The sequence below is a fragment of the Heliconius melpomene genome, chromosome 13, assembly GCF_056956725.1.
Source record: "Heliconius melpomene rosina isolate 202511_hmr_F chromosome 13, ASM5695672v1, whole genome shotgun sequence".
Taxonomy (NCBI): Eukaryota; Metazoa; Arthropoda; class Insecta; order Lepidoptera; family Nymphalidae; genus Heliconius; species Heliconius melpomene.
Window position 1 is genome coordinate 6,504,310 of NC_140401.1, and position 22,854 is coordinate 6,527,163.

At 31.2% G+C, this 22,854-nt stretch overlaps 2 protein-coding genes across 4 annotated transcripts; one reads left to right on the top strand and one right to left on the bottom strand.

Moving 5' to 3' along the window:
* Positions 1-474: 474 nt before the first annotated feature.
* Positions 475-7,448, bottom strand: Nopp140 (nucleolar and coiled-body phosphoprotein 1). Of its 3 annotated transcripts, none has more exons than XM_085195630.1 (7): positions 7,253-7,448; positions 5,850-5,950; positions 5,624-5,756; positions 4,184-5,437; positions 2,883-2,972; positions 2,542-2,673; positions 475-1,414 (listed from the first exon to the last, which is right to left on the bottom strand). In XM_085195630.1, the coding sequence occupies exons 1-7, from the start codon at positions 7,358-7,360 to the stop codon at positions 1,259-1,261; spliced, it is 1,974 nt and encodes a 657-aa protein (XP_085051756.1). In that variant the 5' UTR covers positions 7,361-7,448; the 3' UTR covers positions 475-1,258. The 3 variants fall into 3 exon arrangements, with proteins under 3 accessions (XP_085051756.1, XP_085051755.1, XP_085051754.1); XM_085195629.1 differs by lacking the exon at positions 2,542-2,673 and adding an exon at positions 1,938-2,368 and having other exon boundaries at positions 1,385-1,414; positions 5,624-5,741; positions 7,253-7,447; XM_085195628.1 differs by lacking the exon at positions 2,542-2,673 and adding an exon at positions 1,938-2,368 and having other exon boundaries at positions 1,385-1,414; positions 7,253-7,447.
* A 1,210-nt stretch (positions 7,449-8,658) lies between these two features.
* On the top strand, positions 8,659-22,848 carry LOC146532749 (E3 ubiquitin-protein ligase MARCHF8-like). Its single transcript, XM_085196851.1, has 6 exons — positions 8,659-9,139; positions 10,478-10,599; positions 11,730-11,874; positions 13,298-13,418; positions 15,724-16,006; positions 18,018-22,848. The coding sequence occupies exons 1-6, from the start codon at positions 8,938-8,940 to the stop codon at positions 18,189-18,191; spliced, it is 1,047 nt and encodes a 348-aa protein (XP_085052977.1). The 5' UTR covers positions 8,659-8,937; the 3' UTR covers positions 18,192-22,848.
* Positions 22,849-22,854: the final 6 nt, after the last annotated feature.

Below are 22,854 nucleotides of genomic sequence, written 5' to 3' on the forward strand. Positions count from 1 at the left end.
ATATTTAGATCAATATTGGTAGTGTGTCATCTTATAGTATGCCATCTTGAGCACAATTCCCCTACACAAACTGAAGCTTCTAGTAGTAGTAAAAAATATCACCAAACTGTTGTATATGTATATTTGGGAAAATGAAATAAATCAGCTTCACACTGTATCCCGCATCTATCAGGGTAGGCAGAGTACCTACCGTTAACACAATCCATTCCCCTTTCCGCTGAATTTTTCGATTGCGTTGCATTTGTTATCACAGTATATAAGTATAGCGTATTGAGTGGCGAATTCAACGCGGGATTTTGCCTTGGAGCCAGATGGAAGAAATTAAAATATTAAAAAATAATGCTTTCCCCCGAATGGCGATCAAACCCTCAGCCGTCGCGTTAGTCACACCCTTATGCCCCTGTGCTACGACGGCGTCGATGTGTATATTTTTTAATATTACATTAAGTATGGTACAAAAATAAAAAAAAATACTTTATAGCTAATGTTTTATTTAAAACACTCTCATATTCAAAGGCGGTCCTTATTCTAAATTAACATTCATTCCAGTTCCATATAAAATAAAACTAACTTAGTTGCTTAAAAATATTAACATTTAGCTTATTTACACAATAACATATTCTTATGTTTATCAAAAACTGTATATATTTGAATATTATTTACATTTGAATGCAAGTCAAGTTGTGTCTCTATAAAATCATTTATTTTTAACTTATAATAGGAGATTATGTCGAAATCTAATATTTTCTTAGGTATTATTACCTAAAATATTAGTTATAAACAAACATCATACCACATTGTATGATATTTCGTATAAAAAAAAATGCAGTAATAAATCAATACAATAAATCTTAGATACCCTTTAGCATTAAAATTAACTTTGAAAATAAAATGTAACAAGGTGATTGTAGCGATGTCTAACTGTTAGCACGATAGTTGTTACTTCAATTTCCACTCAACGAAATAAATAATAATCATTTTCATTTCATCAATAAGAGTACACCTACATTAGCGTTTACACTAGCTGAATGTGTTATAAGCTTAATATTAATTATAATAATTGAAAATAGTTGAAGTGCAAAAAAAATTAAATACTATTATCACTTGGAAACATTTTTTTGCTAAAGAAAAGGAAAATATAGCCATTGCATTTTGCTATATCCTTTTTTTTCTAAATATAAATGATAATATCCAAGTAAAACAAAATTACAAGGATAGCTAAGGAAAATAAATCAAATCGACTATCATCCATTAGATGTTAATCCTCAAATTTGATGGAGTGAACAGACGTGTCAATGGCACCGCCGCGGTATGCACCTCGTTTTTTCTTAGTTTTCTCATGTTTGAATGATTTGCCGCGTGTATGTTTCAAGTCCAGGTTGGCTTTCTCGCCCCATGAACCGCGAGCACCACCCTAAAAAAAATATAAAAATAAAATTTTTGCACTTTCACACATCATTAATACTAAAATAATTTCGAAAAAGCTTAAGCTTTGGCAAAGCTTTAAGCCTTAGAAAAAGTTTACCTAAATAAACATCTGGACTCTTTTAGGATAACTTATAGATTGTTATCTAGTTCTAATTTAAGTAGATGAAGAAACAACAAATATAGGTAATCACTTAAAAAAAAAAGAAAAAACAGAAAGTATGAACAATGTGTCTATGTATAGATAAAATAGCAATAAAAAAGGGAACATAACTACAAATTAGGAAATCAAAATAATATACATATTACATTAATCATTTGAACCTGCAGTGTGAAACAATATCATATGCTGTATGTTTTTAAATTTTTTTATAACTAACTAATAGTACAAACAGAAAATAAACAAACTTTAAATAATACAGTATAATGGGAATGAAACCACTTGCATAGGTTTTGTAATATGCAACCTTCATATTAATCACCATTAGTATATGTTGTAAAATAAATCTCACCTATTATTTTAATCAAATACAATTTTTTTGTTCTGAGAATTGTCACCTCCTTCAAAGCTTTTCCTGTCATTAAATCCCCCTTTGTTAAATCCTCCTCGGTCACCGCCCCACGAGTGGCGGTCGCCCCTGCCGCCTCTGTTGCCCCTGCCACCCCTGTCGAAGCCGCGACCTCCCCTGTCACCACCGCGGCCGCCCCTGTCACCACCGCGGCCGCTCCGGTCGAAGCCACCCCTACCCCCCCGGCCTCCACGGCCTCCCCTGTCATTGAAGCCCCCGCGCCCCCTGAACCCGCCCCGCTGTCCCCTGTCATTGAAGCCCCCGCGACCGCGGAAACCTCCTCGGTTGAAGCCCCCGCGACCGCGGTCTTGCCACCCACCAGACTTGTCAGACGAATCAACCCCGTCCGGTTCGTCCTCTCCGTTTTCACCCTCCTGATAGATACATATTATATATAAAACACACCAAGACAACCCTACGTAATGACCAAACGACATAAAAGTAAATGCCCAAAATCACAAGCCATAAAACTTCTCTGCATAACAAAAAATAGAAGCTTGGTGATGAGATAGAGTTGCCTTGGCTTACTAATTTTTGGGGCATTTACCTTAGCTTCGAATGAATTGTCCTTAAGTCTAGGGTCCACTTCTACTTTTTCTGTTACAACTCTCCTGAAGGGAACTGCTTTATTATTTGTAGTGTTACTTTTGTCGCTAGGCGTTGAGGAATTATTTGTTCCCTAAAATTGTTTGTAAAACAAAATTCTTATATTAATTATATTATCAAAAATAAATTGTTAATAATTTCTACACAGTAAAATCCTACAGATAAAGCAGACAAAAACTCAAACATAATTGGGACAAATAAATTATAATTAAAGTAAAAAATATTAACTAGAAAAATTAAGCAACCTATGGCTATTAATTACTAAATTAAACTAAATTTTACCTTTACAAAATTACTATAAGGCTTCTTAGCTGGCGTTGCCTCTTCCCCTTCAGATGCTTTTCGTTTTTTACCACTTTGAACTCCATTTTTCTGTAAAAAAATGTTATACTATAGGTATCTATATTTGACGCTGTATCCCGAGTATAGCAGAGTAGCGAAGGCTGCGCTTTGTCAGTTTACCACAGCAAAAAAATGATAATGATTTATTTCCACCAGTGGGAACCGAAAATACAACCGTCGCGCTTACAGTCGATGTGCCGCTGCCCCACTGCGGCCCCAACTGTTTGTTTGGCATGTTTCGTTATAACGAACAAGGTTCTTTTTTGTTGTATTCGTTTTTCTCAAGACAATGTTTGTATAAAAAAGATAATTTTAAAAAGTATGTAATGTGATAAATGTTTCTACATTCTTATTAAGAGAGGTTAATAAGGTACTGGAATTTCTATAATGTATCTAAGCTGAGTAGAAAATTTGCACGCATACCCCGTGTTAAGCGCGCAAGTTTGGCTTTAATAATTATTGATTTTTATTGCATATCAGGATAGGTAGAGGGAACCTAGTGTTAGGATACTACGTCCCCATACATCGTCCCGTTTTCTACCCAGAACAAGGCACTAAAATATTTTTTTCTCCAATTCAATGCATACGTTCGTAGGAATGAAATATTTAATATTGTCTTTGCCTTTGCCTTGCCTGAGGCATTGAGCTCCGTCATTTAACACGGAATGTCTCAAAAATTCGGCGGAAAGTGGGCAAGGGCGAGGGAAGAGGAGGAGCCAGGTGGGCAAGGGCGAGGGAAGAGGAGGAGCCGAGTGGGCCATGCCCATCCCAGAATAGTCTGGTGCCCACTTAAACAAAATTGACTTATAACTAAATTTGCCCCAAAAAAACAACATTTACATGAACATATCTGTTTAAAGCTAAAGTCCAGTACTATCATTGATTAATAGATTGAGTTACACACTGTATATTAATATTTTTTGTATGTATTTTAGATTAACATGTATAGAGTTTGATTTGTATTATTCCACTTTTGCTATTATTATATCAAATCAATTATATGTAACAAAAAAGCTATTGTGATGTGACGATGTCTGACTATCGAGACAGAAGTAGCGGGTTCAATCCCCACTTGGGATTTTAATTATTCTTATTTTTAATTTAGTAACACAAAATGCAGTGTTGAGTTCTGCAGGTTTATACAATGTCTGAAATTTGGGCAGAGCGACGAAAATAAAGTGCCTTGTAACTAGAAAAATAGTATGTAACATGATTGAAGACTATAATTAAACTTAAAATACCTGTTGGGATTCCTTCTTTTGTACTTTAGCTGGAGGTTCATCATCATCATCACTGCTGTCATCTGAAGATTCCTTTTTGGGTTTAGGTGTGGCGGGTGTTTTTGGTGTTTTTTTAGGTTTCTCATCCTCACTGCTATCATCACTGTCCTCAGAAGATGCCTTGGCTGCTAGTTTGGATGCAACCTTTGCTTTTGGTGCAGGTTTTTTCTTTTCATCTCCACTGCTATCATCACTGTCTTCTGATGACGATTTTTTAGCTTTGGCAGGTTGCGCTTTTTGCACAGGCTTAACTTGCTTTGGGGGTTCATCATCACTGTCTTCGGAGGAGGATTCTTGTTTTTTAACAGGATTTACTTTAGGTGCTGGTTTCTGGACTGACTTTTTTTTAGACTTTTCGTCATCACTGCTGTCATCACTATCATCTGAGGACTGTTGTTTATTATTAGGTTTAGATACAGGCTTAGCAGCAGGAGTTTGATATTTAGCTTGAATTTTAGGTTGAGATTTATCATCATCACTGCTGTCATCATCAGATGAAGATTCTTGTTTCTTTGCCACCTGTGCTTTAGCAGCAGGTTTTGCAGGTGTAGCTGATTTTGCAGAAGGTTTCTTTTGATCATCGGAATCATCACTTTCATCAGATGAATCTTTAGGTTGTACCTTTACATTAAGTTTGGCTGGTACAGGTGCTTGTTTTGCTTTACTTGCAGGTTGTTTGGGCTCCTCATCACTGCTGTCACTGTCTGAGGACGACTCTTGTTTCTTGGGCGCTGACTTGGCTGGTGCAGATTTTGATTGCGCTGATTTACCAATGGCAGGCTTTACTTCTGGTTTTTTAGATTTAGGTTCGTCATCATCACTGTCATCTGATGAAGATTCTTGTTTTTTAGCTGGCACCTTAGCTGGAGCTGCTTTAACAATGGGTTTTTTATTTTTTGCATCATCGTCACTATCATCACTGTCTGATGATTCCTGTTTCTTCGGTGCAGCTTTTTGAGGTGTAGGTTTTGGAGCCACTGGCTTAGCAGCATTGTTTACAGGTTTTTTCTTATCTTCTTCATCTTCACTGCTATCGGAACTATCATCTGATGATTCCTTTTTCTTAGCAGGTTTAGGTTTCGCATTTGCTGCATTGACTATTTGTGGTTTGACTGGTTGTTTTTTTGGCTTTGACGTAGCATTATCTTCACTACTGTCACTGTCATCAGATGAATCTGCCTTTTTATTAACTTTTTGATTTACTGGTGGAGCAACCTAAAAAATGAGCTTAGATTGTATATTTGTGTATTATGGTTATCTCATTTTGACAAAGAATACTATGTTCAGAGGTAGTGACGAATAAGATATATGTAGTAATATCATAGTAGTTCAATAACAAGTTCTCATCATAAATTTAAGGTGCACAAATGTGGCAAAGTTTATAAAATAATCAACACATACCTTTGCTGGTGGTTTTTCATCTTCTGAGCTATCTGAATCTGAAGATTCTTTTTTTTTTGCTTGTATAGATCCATTTGATTTATTTACTTGCACTTTTTTTGGTTCTTCTTTTGCATCACTAGAATCGTCAGAACTGTTAACAAAACAATATTAATAAATACTCAAAAAGAAGAAAAAAGCATGTTTTTACCTTAACAGTAAATAAAGATTATTAAATATAACATACCTATCTGCTGCTTTTTTGGCATTTTGTGCAGGTTTCTTTTGTAATTTTTTAAATTCTGTAATTATGTTGAGCAATGATGGTAGATTTTTAGCTCTTGGTTTCTAAAACAATAAAAATTATTTAAGATATACTTAAATTGGGTATTACATTAATATATTTGCTCAGCAATTGCTTAAATCAGCTTCATGCTGTATACTGCACAAAGCAGAATAGACATAGAGAACCAGTGTTAAGACAGTCCGTTTCCCTGTTTCTGCCGAAATTATGTATCAATAAAGTCAAATTTGAAGTGAAGTAGAAAAATGAAGTTGACCTAGCATTACGACACAATTCCTTTGTTTTGCATTAAATTGCATTGTGTCAAGTAGCGGAACAAAATGCCATGCTTTGACTCCTTATGACAGCAAAGAAATGAAAACAATTCATTTCTGGCATGGAAGAATTTAAAATTGTCCTTGGGATCTCTTTGATGCAGAGTTGTAGCAGAGTAAGTTGGGGATTGAAGATGTTTTATTATTGGAATAAAAGTTATAAATAAAAGTATTAAATTGTTTAGCTGAATAAACAATCTGATAGTTCCTTGATTTTATTTTTGAAGAAAGACAATATATTAATTTGTGTCATCAATTTTATTTAAACTTTAGTATAACAGTGGCCAACTGCAAACACAGCTGTGGGTTTTATTCTCACTAGGGTTTAGCCAAATAACTATTTTATCATCCTCTGGCAAGATATGGAAAGGGCTGCATTGAGTTTGTATGAAATGGTATGCTTTAATGAATAATTATAAAATAAAAGTCACTAATTCAAATGAGTACAGTTTTAAAGTACCATCTTCCCGTTTTTACAAATTAAAACATGTTAAGTTTTTTCAGTTTAACCTCTAATATGCTAATATGTATTTTATTATTATTTTTTCAACAATGAACTTAAAAATAATAAAACAAAAGAAGTATAAAATTATAAAATAAATTTAATATAAATTAACGTAAATATAATTTAACGTAAATTTTAGTCCCAGAAATATAATAAAATGTACTTATTGAAATTATTCAGATCTTGCTTGCACATGCATGGTTTTTTTATACTTTAAAGCACATGCTTTATATAATATATAATACGTTCCATTCAATAATAGTTCGTTCGTTTTAATAATAGTTTAGATAAATTTTGTTATGTTGAAAGTACTTTTTTTGTAGACGAGTTACCTAGGTATATTTACCAAGGTAACATAGAATTTTGCCGTAAACGGTTATAAATATAAAATTAATAGTAATAGAATAAAGAGTTTATAATTCATGTTACCGTTTTAGACAGTAGTATCACTGTAAGTGTAAGAAAAATAAATTAACACGTGTGGTGATCCCCATAGTCGGTACACGTGGTTTTGGGTATTAACTCACCGCTTTCGTTTTTCTTGAAAATTCATCTGCGAGTGATTTATCTACACTCAACAGAAAATTGTGAACGATGGAGACGGCCTCAGCCTGCAATTCAGCAGATACACTCATTTTATTTATTTTAACCGCAAAAAATTCCGGCGGCGTTCTAATGCACGACCGTTCTTGAAAATGAGCACAGACTAAAAGAAAGAAAAACTGACGAGTGAACTGTGAATATGAATGTACGAATTACGATAAACATCGATACATCGAAGTATAACAAAACGGTGCTTAATCACTCACTCACAAAGAGATCGATTCAGATCTGATATTTCTTATGTTATGCTTCCATTTAGGGAAGTTTCTTTTGTTGTATTGTTATAATTTGATGATATGATTTGTTTAAGTTAAAGCTCGTTTTATATAAAATTTCAAAGTACTACTGCGTCACATTACTAATATTAAAAAATTATTTTCAAATGATTAATTATGATTTTTTAAATTGTTTTACTAATTTTAAACCTTTTATTACTTGTGTCTGTGTGTAAGAAAAACTATGAATATAAGAAAATCTTACAATTCTATTTTTTCTTTCGATTCCGTCGAGTTTTTTTGGTGTGCACGTCCAGATTGGACGACAGTAGAAATATATTTATATTATATCATGAAACTTATATTACTTTGGCAAGGGTGATATAAGAAAATATTTTAAAACGTGGTTTATTTGCAAAAATATGCTTCTATTACTTTTAAATAAACGTTTTAATTTAAAAATAAAGAACAATCATTAATGAAATACCTAATAAATAATAAAAAAATTACGAGTATATTAATTATTACTGCTTTAGCTTTAAAATAAAAAACAGCATCAATTAAACAGAAAACCTCAACCTGAAATAAAATTGTCGTTGTAAAATAAAACGCCATTTGGACGACGCACGCACACATAAACCTATCAAAGGGACACCGCCGCACCACTTCATTCCGAAATCAAGTCGTAGGTATTGGCGATAGCCATATAGCGATAGAAAATAATTTTATTCACAAAATAACTATATAATATAGCCGCAGCCTAAAAGCCGCTGTTAATATTTTATTTCTTATAATAAAAATTATGAGTGATCAGACTTCTTAAAAACTAATAATTATAATATTTCTTTAGTTATTATTCTTCAAAACTACCTAAATTGAATTTAGAAGATTGAAAGAAAACCCATATTTTAATATTAAATTTATTTTATGATAAAACTGTGTCCTTCAAATATTATTCATTTAATTTAAATAAAAGATGCACTTTAAATATAAGATTTTAGTTCGATACAATAATAATATATCAAATCGACTCGAGTTAAAAGTCTTATCGTTTAACGTCTGTCGTCTATATATTTTGTATCTGTTGTTGCTATATTATAAATTTAATAATCTACTTCTTGAATTCTATGCAACTATTGATGTTTTCATCTTTTCATTTTAATAGTGTGTGCAAAAATAATCTGTATATAACAAATTTATTAAATTTTTTTGCTTATTTTTTTATATAAGTTAAAAATAATTCGTTTTCTTCATTATAAAAGTAATTAACTGAGAGTGACATGTTTCCACTATCCTTAGAATCGGTTTGTCGAGTATTAGGATTTCTTTAGTTTTCTAAAAATAAATAAATAAATAATATGTTACATGAATAGTAGTTAGTTTTTAACATCATTATGCCGGTTCAACAAATAAGTGTTAAGAATTCGTCCGATATTGAAAGCTGGGAATGGGGCGGGGGATGTGGCAGAGAACCTATTCGCGCAGGGTCTGGAAGCAGTCAAACATCTTGCAGTAATTCTAGTGGAGATATTTGTCGGATTTGCCATTGCGAAAGCGAAACTCACAATCCTTTATTAGCTCCTTGTTATTGTTCTGGTAAGCGTAGTATTTTCATAATTTTTTAATTTATCTTATGGCCATAACGCCATTAATATAAATTTAAGTATTTAAAATTACCTAGAGATATGGTATAAATATAGAAATAAATGTATGTAATAACATAAGCCTAGTTCTAGGTAATACATAAAGAAAAAAAATTAAAAGAAATGTATAAGATGACAAAAAGTACAGACCATAAGTCTAGTGTAAGTAAGAATTAAAATTGAAAGAGAATTTTGTTAATTTATTTGACATTTTAATATATTTTTTCTGTATTTATTCTGCTGACTTTTGTGTACATAACAATCAAATGTAATAATTACAAATACTCATTTTTAACAATTAATATTTCTATATATTATTGAAATAAAACATGTGATTTTTTAAACACATACTTAATATTAATTTTATGCCAAGGTATTGTTATTTTGTTTATAAAGTCAGCCAGGAGGCAGGTTGTAGGCACAAGTGTGTACTGTATATGTGATTGCTTGTGGGTTTGATCCCCATTCAAAGTATTATATTTATTTAAATTTATATTTTCATTTCTTCCCTCTGGTATTGAGGGAAAAGGTGGCGTTGAGTTTCACTCGTCAACACGCAATGTCTTAGCCGAAGAATGAAATGTCTGAACACTATGTTTTTATAACGATTTTGTTAAAATCGAAATGAATAAAAACAAGACATACTATTTAAGTAAAGTAAAATTAATTACTTAAATAATATTATTACTGTTTTCTCAATTATAAAATTACTAACTTTTATTGTATGTTGAACGGCAGAACTCAATACTTTTTACCACATCTAGGAATTGAAAATTACTCATTTACCTGAGGGGTATCAAATCCACAACATTTATGCTTACAGTCAGATATTGTGCTAGGACACATTTATATCAAATGTTATATGTACATATAAATTCCATATTAAATTTCAGTAAAAACTATAAGAGGCCCGTTGTGGCACTTTGGCATTTGACATGGATGGTATTTCATTATTTCATTTACTTAAGCTAAACTAGTATAACCAGGAAAGTATAATAATTAATAATGGTTAACAATTTTGTTATCATTTAATTATTTATTTATAGTTAAGCTTCACTACATATTATGTATTGATCTATATTAGGTAAACCATCAAAAAGATGTTTTCAAAGCCATCTAGTACATCAGAAGATATGCAATGACAAATCAACATACAATAACTTAAAAATCATAGATGCTTCTGCTATTACAAATTGTTTATTATGTTAAATAAAATTTGAATAATTTTAAGTACAACACATTTTTTGTACTGTTTTAATATAGTGTAGATAATGCATTTATTCTCTTACAGGAAGTCTTAAATATGTGCACCAAAGTTGTCTTCAACAATGGCTAACAGCATCTGAAACAAGATCATGTGAACTTTGCAAATTTAATTTTATTATGCATACCAAAATAAAGCCATTTAGTGAGGTATATATTTTAAAAATATTGAACTTCATATATTCATGTTAATATACATCCATCCATCCATACCTATATTATAAATTCGAAAGTAACTCTGTCTGTCTGTGTGTTACGCAATCAGGCCCAAACCGCTAATTTAATTGTGATAACATACTCATATAGAGATACTTGAGGGTCTCGGGATGAACATAGGATACTTTTTTTTCTCATATTTGTATTATTTTCGAAATATACCAATATATTAAAATACTTATGAATTTGACATGCTATTTATTCCGCCATGTTAATAATAACCGTCGTTGCTAAGCAACGATTTGCAAAGTTTGTTGTTAGAAAACGTCAACCAAAATGAGCTGGCTTAACGCATCTCTCTATTGAAAATTGAAAATAATTTCATAAATATATTTAATAAATAGTCGTATAGTTCAAGCGGGCGTAGCTGCTTTCGGGTCCACTAATTCTATATAAATATACATTGAAATATTCTATGTTAATATTATAGATGTATATTATATTACATCTAAGAAATATTGTTAATATTATGTTCATGTTCATTAAAATACTTGTCCGAAATGATTCCAATTGCAAATGATTGCCTGAGGAACAGACAAATTCAGACACTTTGTGTTGAGTGGCAAAACTCAACACTTGTATTTATCTTACTAGCGTAAAAAAATTAATAAATGTTTGGGAACCAAACCCATATCTATCACGTTTATAGTGGGACATTAAGGAATGGCTCTTACAATAACAAGACAGCTCTTAATTTAATTAAATTGAAATGATTTACCCAACATACAAATTTACTCTTTGGAAATTTATTATTAGTGGACAATGGACATGCTGTCTTGACCATGTTAAAGTTTACTTTCACACTTATTTTATTTGTTATTATAAGAGGCCCTAGTGACTCACGAGCAGGAACAGTGTTTGATTATACAGACGATAAATGTGGATTGGGTCTCGACTCTGGAGCTTGATTTAAATTATTTTCTTCCTCGCTCTTTGAATGTCACTTTAGAAAATTGGGAATGAAGTGTTTTAACACATAATTCCCTCTTCTTGCCCTGCTTTGCGGGATTTATAATTTTTCTGTTTCCATTAAAAACTATTCATTAATAATAATATATTTTTAGTGGCGCTTATTAGAGATGTCTGGTGTAGAGAGACGTCGTCTCTGCTGTGCTGTGTTGTTCCACTGTGTTGCCGCATTATGTGTTATGTGGTCCCTTTTCGTGCTTATTGAGCGTGCTGTTGAGGAAGTGAATAGAGGACTTATTGGTGAGTTGATTATGTTTTCATAATATTTTTAAATTTTTTTCACGCATATGGTGGGGCAGTTCGTGGGAACTTAGTGTTAAGACAGTCTATACTTCATATTTGTTCAATTCTCAAAACATTGCGTGTTGAGTGATGAAACCATTGCGCCACGTCCGCTTCAGATGAAATAAGAAGTAGAGCTAGTGAAGACAACAAGTGTTTGAATAAATCCGAAGATTATGATTTCGAACCCCACTCAGGAGATTTAGTTTCATATGTATTAGCTGCGTCCCAAGAAGATTTTACAAAGCTTGATTAAGTCAGAGAGTTTGGATGTGTAAGAAGGTGAAAAAGTTATGGCAGCATATAGATGTATAGATTAAACACGCCCTCGACCCTATTTTACATAGTCATTTGTATATAATAAATTAATTAAGTCACTACGTACTTGTAAAAAGAATAGGTATAAAATAAGTTAATTACAATCCAACTAAACAAATAATGTAACCTTTGTTTCATTTTCTATTTAGGTATATACTAACAAGTGTTTTATATACACATAAAAATTGCTTTTTAAATTAATCCATATTATGTTCACATCAGTACGTAAATTATTATTTCATGGTGTGATAACCGATATTACACCAATTTCTTTTTTATGATGTTTCTCATATAAATATTATTAAAAACGAATTTTATGACAAACTAGCTTTTACCTGTTGTTTATGTTTAAAGTTTTATATGACACGTGTGACATGACACTTTCTAAGTGCCGAAGCTAACTCTTATCGTAGTTACAGTGGGATACATCAAAACGATCATAGTAATGTAAAATAGCCTGTAGCTTTCCTTGTATATGTATCATCCAACTCCAACATAAATATTCCCAAGTATATCCTGCAAATGTGTGAGAATTGTGAGATACATTAAGATATTGTAAGAAAGTCTACCTAATTAATTACCTAAGTAATTTCATTATGAATGTTTTACATATTCTATGCTCTTAATAACTGTTATATATTTTAGTGACTGGTGTTAATTTCGTATTATGACAATTGAGTGCGCTTATTTTTTTTATCATATTAACGTGACACTGTCTTTAAAAGTATAACCGCAAAGAATAAACCTAGATAAAGTTTAATCATAATGAGCACTATTATTTTGGCAAGGCTATAAGATATTTTAAAAAGAATTCAATGCCACCTTTTTATTTAACTCACTTTAAAAACGAAAAGGTTTTTTCATTGTTATCTCACATATAGCAGGGTCACCCGAGGAAACCTAATCAATAAAACCGATCCTCGCTTTCCGTCCTGTAAATTGTGTGGTGGGACCCAACTTTTCTTGTTAGAGTGAAGGCAGTCAGACTAGTCAGAGTCAGAAAAGTAATTGACATAATCCGCAATTGGGATATCGTATAAAACTTTTTATTCTCATATTTCAGCGTGGCCATTTTGGACGAAGCTAGTTGTAGTTGCTGTAGGCTTTACTGGTGGAGCGGTATTCATGTACATACAATGTCGGCAGTACTTACATTTGTGCAATCGTTGGAGAGCTCACAATAGGTAAGTTTCTAAATAAAACAATTTTATAGCTAACTAACGGGCCGCTCGCAACTTCGACCGCTTACCACCTATAATAATACTTTTATTATGCTGCATTTACCAACAGATTGATTCTAAAATTGATACATTCAATCATGAACTACTTGTTTTTATAATTAAGACCAAATCAACGTTGCCAACAGAAAACAACGTTGCCAAAGAATATATAACTTCGTTTGTTTTGACTGTATGTAATTAACATCAAGTAAAAATTTACTCCGGCCGTCGATCGGAATGACATCTCATCTGTAAAATATGAGAGATACGTATATTCTGCGCGGAAGACTATAACGCTTTTTAGCTATACTATGCTATGGGTGATAAAGTTCGGGAAGCTACTGGCATAGGGCTGGCGCATGTCGCGTAAATACAGCGTTGAATTATTTTAATTTTAAAATTTTTCGTAAAGTACACGTCCAAATTACATTCTATAATATGCATATAATAAAGCCAAGACGTATGTTCATAAAAATTCCTTGATGATGGAATAACATTCGCTTGTAATTATTGTTATTTTGTCATTTAAGGCCAACTAAGAATTACATTGTAATGTTATAACATTACAATGTAATTCTTACTATAGCCTATAGCCCTCCTGAGGAGCTTTCTTACAATACACAAATAAAGTAAATCCGATAAGTAGTCACAGAGATATTAGCGTTAAAACAAACAAACTCTTTCGCTTTATTATATTATACTGTAGACAGTTTGGATATAAGGTAATATACTTACTATTTACATTCGCTTTTAATGCTAAAATTGTCTAAATTACCGTGTTGAGATACGAATTTGCATCCTTTGTTTCTAGGTCAGAAAAACAGTGTTAAAAATTTATGCTTACTAATATTTAAATTATATATGTCCTAATAAGATAACATATTATCAATAATTTCGTAATAATATTCAAAACTAAATACAATATTGACAAACAATGATAAAGAAAAAGGCTAACGTGACTTTTGTATCACATAATATATTAATGTGAAATTAAAATGCTTTATTTTTGTCCAAATATATATTGCGAAGTATTTATGTAATAAATGATAATTTTGTACGAAATCTATGTCAACCGTGTTTATACGTAAAGTAATGAAAGTAGGTTAGGTCATACGAAAGAAATAACCACTAGTTTAATACACTCAAAGGCAAAATGAAGCTTAAAGTCAAAACGAGTTACACAACTTGAGACGCACTGAAAGTGAAATTTTGTAATAGGTACTCATAACATTTATCATTTACTTGTACCATATTAGGCATGCGATTATTTAAGCTTTATATGATGATGAAAGCATTTTAACTAATTCTTTATTATTTTTAGGATATTTCAATGTATGCTTTAAGTTTTTTTTATATCTATATGCTTTTTGACGAAAAGCGTTGTAGGTAGAGTTCACTGAGTGATTTACCTGAGTATTATATATAATCTACCAATTATATTTCTTATATATATATTCTATTAAACGATGGTTTCCTTTAATTGTGTACCTAAAAGAAATAGATTTTCAAATACACGACTGTTTTTATTAAAATATCATTTATTAACATTTCCAATATACCTATCGTTGAAATTAAAAATGGTATTGAATATAAGGAAAATACATGAGATGTCAATAAACAGTATATTAAGTAGTGGTATTAGGTATATATATACCTACAACATAACTTATAATTTGATAGCCTCTATTATGAGAAACCTAAGTTATTAAAAATTAAAGTTTAATATTATAAAAAACAAATAAATATGTTTTTACCTATATTATATCGTTATTATTCAATACTGAAACATTTTCATTTGCTTATCGAGTTGAACAATATATATTTTTTAATTTCTGCAAAACATTTATATAGTATGTAGTTAAGGGATAATAAAATTTTTACTCTGCTTCATCTCATTTGTCTTTCTTAATAAAATTATATTACGCAACTGCTTTTTAAGTACGATATGATGAGATTATCTTGGCATATTGAAAAAAAAAAGTATTCTTTCATTTAAAAATAATTATGAAATCTAAAAATAATCTATAATGACGTGAACAATCCACATTGAACAAGTATCTTACCTTAAAGTAATGCTTTCTCTGATTAGGTAATTAATAATAGTGTGCGTGTAAACTAATTGATCATTGTGTGTAACGACAAAACTAATATATGACAATACTGTAAAAAATAGTGAGGCGCCTTTTCGTATACTATGTATACGAAAAAAACGTAAAGCTGTGTTTTTAAATATTGACAATTAACATTATTCCATTTGTATTTTCCCCAGGATACTCTTAATACAAAATGCCCCTGAAAAAATTCCGATCCACGGGTCCCCGCCCGCGCGATGTGGTGGCGGGGGCGGCGGGGGTGGAGGCGGCAAGCGGCGCGAGCGAAGCACGCGCGGACAGGTGGTGGCCAACATCGAACCGCCGCCGCCGCCGCCTGCCGCCTACCACGAGGAGGACGAGAGCGGCGGCTTCGAGACCTACCGCGGTCGCGAGCGCCGCTACTCCGACACGCGCCTTCCACACCTCGCGCCACCCGGGGACCCTCCGCACCACGCCGAGGTATTGAACGCCCCCTTGTTGAGGACTAACTAGCGCAGTATTCGCGAGCAAATAAAATGATAAAGGTAGTGAGGGTTATTGATCAATATATAGACTACTTTTTATCCCAAAAATCTCGAGGGATCAGAAATTACGCGCGAAAAACTGCGTTCTTACTGCCTACCTAGAAAGATGTCAAATAACTAAACATTTTTCTAATTAATACTAAATAAATTACTAAAAGATTAAATTTAGTGTATAACAGTGTACTTAACCATACTAAAATAATTAATATTTTTTTCTCAAATATACTTAAATAAATATTCGTAAAAGCGCACGAAGTCGCGCGGGGGCCGCTAGCTATGTTATAAAAACGTACTATGAGACGTTTACTAGTGAGCGATAAGGAAAAATTTATAATAGCCATAGCATTACAAAACATGATTCATAACTATGTTATATTTACAAATAATAAACTTAGAACACAATAATAGTTATTCTACAACGAGGCTAATATCAATATTGTTTTTCTATTAAATAGAAAAAAACCAGAAAAAAAATTAGTTATATAATTTGTTATAGAAAATAATAAACAATGATGTAACGTAAACAGAAAAACATGTAGATTTCTGAAATGTGCCTTACTTTTATATCATATTCAATACAAAGTCAATGGAGTCGCTTGTATTGATAATACTGAATAGTGTTTTATAGTTGTTACATTATTATGGTTTTGCTTTACCAGATGCTGTAAAACAGTATCTATTTTTTTCATATTATACACAATCAAGTTCCTGATTATATTGTTTGATGGTATAAAAACATTACAAACGCCTTTAGAATATTGGTATTTTGTTATCTGTAGGATTACATACGCATTATATTTACATAAGATTTTTTCCATAGAAGCTTTAACCGCTTTATAATACTCCTAATGATGATAACACTGCAACCTCGATTTCACGATACTGAAGGCAGTTAGAAATCATTCGTTATATCAAGTAATTTGGTAAAATGAAGTTCGTTATACGGAGGTTGTCTACAATTCGTTTTAACAAGGCTAAAAAAAATTATTGATTTCAGATTTTTCGTTTATCAGCCTTTGCAAACTTTAAAACAACTGTGTCAAACAGCAGTGTTTACGTTACTGAACGTCAAATAATAATAACTGTCGAGACTTGATTTTAATAAGAAATTGAATGTGATAAGATTCGTTATGTAAAAGTTATAAGATAATGAAATTCGTTATATAGAGGTAAATAATACTTATATGTCTTGCAAGATTGAAAATTAATTTTAAAAACGTTTTGAACAAATGTATTCCTAATGTAATGTTATATTTTGTATTAACTTATACGGCTAGTTTTAGGGAATTTCGAAAAATTCGTTAAATCAAGGAAATCGTTATATTGAGGGTTGTTGCATTAAGGTTATACTGGACAATGTATTACGTGTATGTTATTTATTTAATTGATCATACATAAATTGAATAATTTATACACATCAATTTCAGGAGAGACTATTTATATAAGAAGTTGGTGTTTTGGCTTTGAACTTATATTTTATTTCGATTATTTTAGAGTTTTTATTCGTAATTAGGTATTTAAGAACTGCTTGTTTACTACTATACATATATTATTTACTACATTTTCTTTGTTTAAATTTAACTGTTTTGTAGAAATGATTTCCAAATATTGAGTATATGCAACCAATCTAGCGCGCAAATGGGGAAAAAAATTGAAATGTGCTAATTGAGACCTTTCATTTGACATCAAACATGATATTTTTCCATTTTTCCAAGTCTGTCTTCTAGAGGGTGCCACATTCAATTTAATATGGCCTCATGTAGCGGACATTTTAGACGCTTCCAACGATACCTAATTTGTCAAATTTTGACAAATATTTTAGAAGGCACAGGAGACCGAACCTACCATTTACTAAAATATTGGCTTGTTGGCTTGTTGTTCGGAACAATTTTATTGTTATTTATAGAACACAGTTAGGTACACGTGAGTATGACGTATGGTTGCAGGGCGGCGTGTACCACATCAGCGTGGACCCGCTGGAGGCGGACATCCGCTCGCTGCTGGCGCTGGAGGCGCGGCGCGAGGCGCGCGCGGCCCGCTCGCTGCCCAACCTGCGCGCCAGCCGCGAGAGCCTGCTGCCGCCGCCCGCGCCGCACATAGCGCCCTCGCCGCCCTCCTGAGGCCCGCCGCTCACGCTCTACCGCGACGACACGGTGTACTAGTACTAGCGGTGTAGTGAGTGACTGCCACTGACGCTTCGAATAGGTAGAGTAGCCGACCCGAACGTGACGCGCCATATCTGTTTTTCTAGTTTCTTTGTGTCGAGCTATGGAGATTGGTCGTTAGACTCCTGATATCGATTCAATTCAATTCTCCTGATATCAATTTCGTTTCTTTATTAAACTTAATTTAATATTACCATTTTGAAATACACTTTTGAGGGCTTGCTGATCCTTTCCTTGTTTATATATACATCACTATATACATTCTAATTTATCTAGTCGTTTTGCTATGAACATGTAATTTTGGTATACAATTTGACTTAAAGTAAAAATGTATTACAATTTCAGTTAAAAACTTTTAACAGAGCTGAAGTAGCTTGTGCAATACTATATGCAATTGGTAATTAATTTAATAAAGTTTTTGCTAATTTGAATGTTATACAATTGTTACAGTTCAAACTACCATTATTATTGCGTTAAACTTAAAAAATAATAATTCACGTATAATTACCGTACTCGTTCAAAATGTACACACAAGAAATAATTAATTCTATACATTATGAAACCTGAGTATGATATTCAATTTATTATTGCAATTTTCTTCTAATTTTGGATTTGTGCGTCTATACAGTATATTATATTTTAATAAATCTTGAGAACGATTTGTTAGATTATTTGTAGTTTGTTGATCAGCGAATTTAAATGAAAAGGTTGTGTTGACAATATTTAGAAAACTTATTGTCAAGTAACAATTATTATGTTTAAAACGATTCTATGTTTTTTGACTGTAAATTATGTAATAAATATGAAATACAAAATAATTACGGATATAAATTGGCTATAAATAACTTTTTAAAATCACCACCAATCTGATTCATGTAACAATACCAAGGCTTGCCATAATTACAATAAAAATTTTACGTATAGTATGGTCTACAAGTCGTGGCTTTCTTGAAATTAGATGTAAGCAAAGTTCAGAAAGCCTTACTTCAGGGCGACCACGGCTTATCGACCGTACTGTATGTATGTACGTAGTTAAGTCGCTGGAATTAATTGTATTCGGCATTAAATTAATCAAGAACAATCGAATTTGTAAATAGTACTTAGTTGTATATATTAAAAAATATCATACGCGTAACAATAATTAACCATACGACGCTTTACGATCTCTGTTTATATTCAGAATTCTAATTGTGCCTCCGTTTTCATTTTTTGTCTAATTTTATTTGACGAGATATTACTTTAAAACTTATTATATGACAAATAATTTTTAACGACATCTTTCGATTTTTCTGACATTTTACCATTAAAACAATTACTTTAAAATTATCAACAAAACAAAATTTCTTTAAAATTATGTAAGTACTACCTTTCTTTATTATTTATTATTGACTAACTCAATATAATATACACATCTAGCCAGTTATAAATATATTAGATTTTATTTAAAGTTATATTAATTTAATAATTAACAAAAATATATCCATCTTCTCTATACTTTGATGAAAATATTATTTGTAATTATATATTTTTTTATATTCTTTAAAATATTTAGCTAGTTAAATCCGTCCTTTTGAAGAAGAACACATGATTAATTTTTGTGTTTGAATGTAATGGCTCGTCAAATAAATTGAGGAAAGTTTTTATTTATAATTCTAAATAAGAAAAATAGGGGTAGCTTCTTATTATCATTATAAATCATACTTTTATTTTTTTGGTCACAAAGTTTTTACAATTATTAAATATATTGCATATTTAACAATATAATGAATGTCCATTATCTCAGTACAAAAGAAAAATGGTTTATTTTGTTATAAATATTGAATGCCTGTTGCTCTTTGTAGTTCTTTATTTCTGTTATTTCCTTTGATATCTAATCAAAATTTATAAATAATAAAAAAATTGCAGAATTTATTTTCTTCATATTTTCATAAAATGTTTAATATTGTAATTTGTGACTTATATATTGTCAATTGCTGTTCCGCCTCAACTAATCTTGCATTTAATCTCGATAATGATAGATCAATATTATATGAAAGCTGTGAGCAGCTAATAGTTTAATAATTTGATAAAACACTTTTCAGTTTCCTTATGAATCTCTTCTTTAATCTTACTTTCTTATTCTCCCGCTCTCTCTAGCTCTTATAGGCTTTAATAAAATATATTCTTTCAAACGACATGCATATTTATAATGAATTATTTACAATCTATCTATTATTGTCTTGTCTGTGTATTATACATTATTTATAATTCATTAATCGAAATAAAATGATGTGTATATATTACAACATTATAATATTATGTAGTAAACAAATTATTTTCTAATCGACGTCATATGCGTACAAAATATTACATCTAAAAATTATTGATTAGCATTTAAATCTTAATGTGTTAAGACTACGAGGTGTTTATAACTATGATACACGTATAGAAAAAAAATAGGTAAAAAGAAAATATTATTTTGTCGGAATTTGTGAAGCACTCGTCATATGCATACAGTTCCTGTTAGTTTGTCCGTTTCATTTTGGACATATTTGATTCATATATTGATTATAATGATGTATATCCTTTGTGTCGCATAGAGATGGTTGTAAATCGTGCGTTTTGATTGACTGATATTCAAATATTTGCGTTTCTTTAAAACTATTTTATTGTTTTTAAAATACATTTATGAGGTTTTTAATTCACAAAATGTGTATAACGTACGAGTTACAATTGATCTCTTGCAGGTGTATACCAAACGAACATATATACATATTTTTATCTTATAATATTCTACCTTACTAAAATATATATATATAATTTGTTTGTTTTTCATGCTTGTTTAATACTAGTAGACGTTTGATGTGAAAAAAATATCGCCATACGATGGCGAATGCTAAATACATTATCGTAGATTAGGTGGAATAAAGAAGCCTTAGAATATCACACAATTCATAATGAATTATAAATATGAGCGTTGTTCGTTTGGTGTAAATCCGACGAAGGATTCTTTGAATCATTGAAAATGTAATGATGATGTGAAGCGATCATAAAATATTATATAACTATCTATCAACAATATATGAAATACGTAATAGTCCAGTGTGTACAGCCAATAACTTAAATATCTTGACAATATTGTAGAAATTATTTTTATTAAGTGTATGGTATTATGGACATAAAATATTTCTTCACTTTGTCATATATATTCACTAAAATAGCCATTATGTATAGATAGTCATTTTAATAAAACCTGCGAGTGTAATTGTGTCTGTAGTTAGATAAATAAATATAATGGTTTCAACATTTGGTGCTATACGAACGGATGATGGATGCTTAAATCTGCTGAAATTTGAAAAACGATTTCCTTTTAAACCACAGTGATGTTTATTTCTACTGTTTTTTATCGCTTGTTTGTTTGTTTGTATAAGTAATTTTGAAGCTTTCTGTGTGTATATTTTCGTTATTATCGTCACTTGTGTATTTGCGTGCCAGAAACATGACTTTAATTTGTATTTTTTCGGATCGATGTGATGTAATTATGTTAAATTTTGGGTTTTATTGAAATCTACTTATTATTTTAATATTGTTTAAGTTCATCATGAAAAATACTACTGTTACTATTCCATTACGTTAATATGTGTGTATCAAATAAATTAATTTGTACTACAAATAAATATAATTTGGAGTGTACTTGAAATATTGACATTTATTGTATAAAGAACAATCTGTAAAGGTTCTCGCTTTATTAAATATTTGTATACATCTGAGTAATCAATTATAAATATGAATATAATAAGTGACATCGACATTTTGAACTGTCTCAAAGTTGCATTAACATTAACTAGCAAATAAAATATTTTAAAAGAGGCCCGATGTATGTGAAACTTTATTTGTTGCACTTTCTCCATTGGACTGTATATATTTACTTTAAATACAGTTTGTCCATTCGTAGCAATGTACGAGGCTTATTAAGTTAAGGGACAGTCGTACTCTATGGACGTTTTAACATTCGTGTATATTTGTCTACATTGTCACATATCATATGACGTGTTTTAATTATGTCACTAAATAATACATACAAATAGGAATATTTTTAACATTTTTAAAGCGTTATTCCACTCGAAGAATGGAAAAATGTTAGGAAAACGTATTTAAAATTGAACGTCGAAAGACTCAAACCCGCACCTCCTGGAAACCGTCCGAGCGGCTTAGTGTCTTGTTTAGTGGTTAGACCGCTTCCAAGTAGGCGCGGGTTCGACCCTCGGTCGGTACCTTCAAATTTTTATACGTTTCCCAAAACAAATAGAAATATTCTTTTGTGCTGATAATGAGTCCCCAAAGCATTTGTTTTATTGAACGTTCAAATGTAGTTAGTGCCTTATTTAATTATATTATGATTGTGTGTAGTTTTTGTGGATTCGTTCATCGCTTACATTAAGTTCGTTTCCTCAAAGCGCAAAGATGGCACTCGTGTAATATTGTGATATAATTTGGTAAGTGTTTTTCTTTGCTCAAAATTATTTTATCCGTTTGATCTGTACTTATCGTTCATGAAATTTGTAAGACTGTATTTTATTTTGTTATGTAAATTGTTAACTCCAGGTTATAAATATAGTTATTTTGAGATTTATGTCTA